Source organism: Quercus lobata, chromosome 12 (assembly GCF_001633185.2).
Source record: "Quercus lobata isolate SW786 chromosome 12, ValleyOak3.0 Primary Assembly, whole genome shotgun sequence".
Classification (NCBI taxonomy): domain Eukaryota; kingdom Viridiplantae; phylum Streptophyta; class Magnoliopsida; order Fagales; family Fagaceae; genus Quercus; species Quercus lobata.
The window spans coordinates 41,228,114-41,232,710 of record NC_044915.1 but is presented as its reverse complement, the minus strand read 5'-3'; the positions used below and the strand labels follow the sequence as shown (position 1 = coordinate 41,232,710).

Genomic DNA, 4,597 nt, shown 5'->3' with positions numbered 1-4,597 from the left:
AGCAAAAGAGCTTAGAAAATGTTGTGATTCATATAATGGCATTAAGTTTATCTACATGTTTACACTCACTAGTATGTCAAACATACTATATTAAACAGAGCATTTTGAGTAACAATCATTTTTTTTTAACTCCTTATACAAAAATTCAAAAGAAAATTAAAAAAAAAAAAAGTAAAAAAATAAAATAAAACTTAATTAGGGGACAAAATCTAATTAATTAGATGAAGAAAATTTAAGGTTTGAAACACAAGAACTAGGCTTCATAGCAGACTCTAGGTTTTTCAATACTTGGGTTGCGCATGGCCTAGCCGTGGGGTCAGTGGCGGTGCAGTGAAGGGCTAGGTTCATGGTCTCAACAATCTCGTTCTGATTATTCGTTGCATGTCCCCTTATCATACTATCAATCCACACATCAAGATGACAATCTGAGTAGCAATATCGGGCCCACTCAACAATATTATTCTCTTGCATGCCAAATTCCGTGTCGGCGGGGCTTTTACCAGTCAATAACTCAATCAATATGAGACCGAACCCATATATATCACTCTGTTCTGTCATATCTTTGGTTTCTCTGGTTTCTGCAATAACAAAGCAAAAACAAACAAAAATTGTGGTTCATCGAACCTATATACTTGAGTATATGTGGTACGTGCATGGATGCGCATCCTCTAGATTTTGAATTGAATGCATGCTGACACATATCTTATCATGGTGGTGTTACTCCCAATTATATTCACATATGATGCATGTAAAGATGACTGCCATGTCTTTTCTTAGTCGAATGATACTATTGTTTAGCCAAAAAAAAACATATTAACCTTGGAATTAGCCGCCCAGAATCCATATTTTAGGCACAACACTAGATTGATTGGTAACTTTTAGACATCAATTTTCTTTCTGCAATAGAATTTCAAAATATAGATACCCTTTACTTTATGAGTTCAACTTTTCTAATCAATACTTTAGGGGCAATCCCAATAAATTCTTTCCTAATTATTCGGTGTATGTAGGACAAAAGACTATAAACACTTGGGGATTAATTAGGTATTATAAGAGTCTTAAACACTCATGCTAATTAAAAAAAAATTCCCACAATCCTTAAACAATGTTTCCATCAAGAAAAAAAAATTGAAATTTCTAAATATAAGGGAACATCACTCCTTTATTTTTATCGTGTACTTAAAAGTCTCTCAAAAATTAAAAGAAAATGTTACATGAACAGCCTAAAATATGAGAAAATATTCTCTTTCATTCATTTTACAAAACAACCATAATTGATGCAAACATTTATGATATCATTGCCTCTAAATTATCTACCACTATAATAATAGGATATTTAATGGTACTTATTATAAAGGGTAAATTAGTCATGTACCTGGGGCAACGTAGGCTGAAGAAAACTTGGTGTCCGTACAAGCCAACCCAGCAGGAAGGCTCAAACTCAGGCGAGGCTCATCTTTTCCATCAACAAGAACTCTCTCCGGCGACATGTCACCAACCACAACACTTGGTGAACAATATCCATGCAAAAAGCTCAGCGCTTTCGCGATCCCAATCGCGATTTTACGTCTTCTTTCCCAACTCAAATTCCGAAGAACTTCACTCAATACTTTCCCTTCCACATACTCATAAACCAAAAAACCACTCTTTTCAGACCAACAAATTCCCATCAACCTAATGATGTTTGGGTGCTTAAGCTTACCAAATTCAGCAACAACAGACCAAAAACTCGTTGGAAGTACTGTATTTTCACCTTTCATTTCCTTCACCACGAACTGCATGTTGTTCATGAGAGACTTTCCTCTGTATGAAACTGAAACCCCTTTCTTGTTCCCTCTCATAATGACATTTTCGTCTTTGGCCGAGGAGAAAATATCTTCCATTGTGAGGGACTTCGAAACCTTGGAATCAAAGAACTGCATTTCCCATATTCCATATTCGTTTTCCACTCTTTTCTGCTCCAACTCATTACGCCGGCTTCGAATGAAAACAACCAGAAAAGCAGCAATAGCAAACATTACTAACGCGACCAAAAGGCAAGTGAGAACATACCACCACACGGGACTTTTACCGCTCTTGCATTGCGGTAAACCACTTGTAATATCGCCACCACAAAGGTTATTATTGCCGGCAACAGCACTGGCATTAATAGCAAGAAATGCCCCGGTAGAAGGTAAGCTTCCATGCAAGTGATTGTGAGAAATATTCACTTCTACAAGAGATTCCAATCTTCCAAAACTTTCTGGAATTTCACCGGAAAATTGGTTTTCCGACAAATCAAGTAGACCCAGAACCGGAAGTTGAGCTAGACTGATTGGAATTAGGCCACTGAGTTGATTATGACTGAGGTCTAATCTCACAAGCTTCTTGCATGATGACAATTCTTCTGGAATGTGACCTGAGAGCTTGTTTTCACGTAGCTCTAATTGCACTAGCTCTGACAATCCCCCAAAGCTCTTGGGGATATTACCTGAGAACTGATTTTCAGACAAGTCCAAGTTCTGAAGCTTGTCACTACCGAATGAACCTGGCAGCTCTCCAAAAAAATTGTTCTTCCCTAAATTCAGCATCTCCAGTGATGCCATATCCCACTTTTGCTTGTCAATTCTGCCAGAAAGATAGTTGCTTGAGATATCCAGGAAGTTTACTAGTGGCAGTTTTGTGAAACCCGAGGATAATTCACCGGAGAGACGGTTGTTTTGGAGGCGTACTCGCTTTAAGCTTTTGCAAGAATTCAAACTCCCCGGAATTTCGCCTTCCAGGGAATTAGAGAAGAGGATGAGCTTATAAAGCTGACCCGAGTTGCATAAGCTTTCAGGGATTTTCCCAGCGAGATAATTGGTGGAAAGGTCCAGTACAGTGAGATTGTTTAGCCTTCCAAGGTCTCTGGGGATCTCACCGGATAATTGATTCGACCATAACTGGAGGACTTGAAGCCGAGGCAAGGAGGTTAAGGCAGCTGGAATCTTTCCCGTGAAGTTGTTGGAGAAAAGATGAAGAATCTCCAAGTTTTGAAGCTGAATTATGAGCTCTGGGATCTCACCAAAAAGAGAATTGATGCTAAGATCAAGTGAGGCCAACTTTTTGAGGTTAAAAAGTGATCTTGGAATTGGACCCGTGAGCTTGTTCTCGTATAGGAAGAGATACTGAAGATTGCTGAGGTTTCCTAGAGAGAATGGAATATGTCCACTGAGATTGTTGTAGACAACATCAAGATGATTCAGAGAAGTCAAGTCTCCAATCTCTGTTGGAATTTCACCTGAAAGGTTGTTGTAGCCTAGGTAAATCCACCTCAAGCTCTTCATTTGGCCTATTTCATGTGGAATTTCACCAAATAGTTGGTTTGAAGCCAAAGTCAAGACTTGCAAAGTCGTGATATTTGATATGGATTTTGGAATTTTTCCCACCAAAACATTTCCACCTAGATCAAGAAATTGTAAGCTAGAAAGCAATCCAATATTGTCTGGAATTCTACCCGAAAGCATGTTGTTGGAAAGGTCTAGTGTTTCAAGGTGGGAAATGGAAATTCTTGGCAATGGACCTGTTAAATTATTGTTACTAAGATTGAGGAATTGAAGTGAAGGACAAGAAAATAAATCACCAGGAATTTCCCCAAAGAGCTGATTGTTGGAAAGATCAACAACCTTGACGTACTGCAATTGGAAAATTGAGGCAGAAAGTTTGCCAGAGATGTTTTGCCCAGAGAGCTCAAGTGAGTTAACATGGGAAGAGTTGTCACAGACTATACCATGCCAGTTGCAAAAAGTGGCAGAGGAATTCCAGTCAGAAAGAAAGCCGAACTGGTCTTTGATCGAAGCTTTGAATGATAAGAGAAGCTCTAGTTCCTCGCCATGCAACATGGGAAGATTGAAGAATAAGAATAACAACATGAACATGGAGAATATTGGACATCTTTTAGTTCCTTTCTTGGCCATTTCTAGCTGAGTTTATGTAACATCTACGTAAAGACAAAAAAAGGCTGAGATGAGAATTTTTAGAGAGAGAAGGAGATGACAATTTTCCAGATATTAATGTAATAAGAACAATTTTTTGTTTCCACCAAAGATGTTGTTCATAATTTACTCGGATCCCAAGCTGTTAAAAGACAAACAAACAATAAAACAAATATTAACACGATTTTCTATATGGTGTTTAATATATTACTCTCTCGGTCTTTTCTTCCCAACAAAAATCAAAGAACCTTTTTTCTTTATAATCTGGAAAATAAAGAACTTACCACATTTGCATGAGATTAGAATCAACCAAGCACTCTAGAATCTGTACAAAGCAACAAAGAGCATAATAATAAGTTTGCATGTTACACGCATTAATACAAGAATATTATCCATAATCTTCATCCTTAAAAAGTTTTACATAACACTATTCACGAAAAGTGAACCAAGAGAACATGCATGATGTAAACTCTTTTAGAGAGAATATTTATGCAACATAAAGAAGTTAAGAGGCTTAGGTAAAATATCCCATTACGTACCTAAAATCTCATAATTGGTATGATTTATAAGATCAAAGACTGAAGATTTGTAAGTAAGAAACGTGGATTGAAAGAGAAGAATTTAGGAGGACAAGTTTTGAACTA

General features: G+C 37.4%; 1 protein-coding gene across 2 annotated transcripts; it reads right to left on the bottom strand.

The window, feature by feature from the left end:
- On the bottom strand, positions 1–4,597 carry LOC115972494 (probably inactive leucine-rich repeat receptor-like protein kinase At2g25790). 2 transcript variants are annotated; one of them, XM_031092803.1, is made up of 4 exons: positions 4,493–4,597; positions 4,238–4,278; positions 1,376–4,095; positions 1–578 (listed from the first exon to the last, which is right to left on the bottom strand). In XM_031092803.1, exons 3-4 carry the CDS (start codon positions 3,933–3,935, stop codon positions 214–216), a joined length of 2,925 nt encoding a protein of 974 aa, XP_030948663.1. In that variant the 5' UTR covers positions 3,936–4,095; positions 4,238–4,278; positions 4,493–4,597; the 3' UTR covers positions 1–213. The 2 variants fall into 2 exon arrangements, with proteins under 2 accessions (XP_030948663.1, XP_030948664.1); XM_031092804.1 differs by having other exon boundaries at positions 1,376–3,958.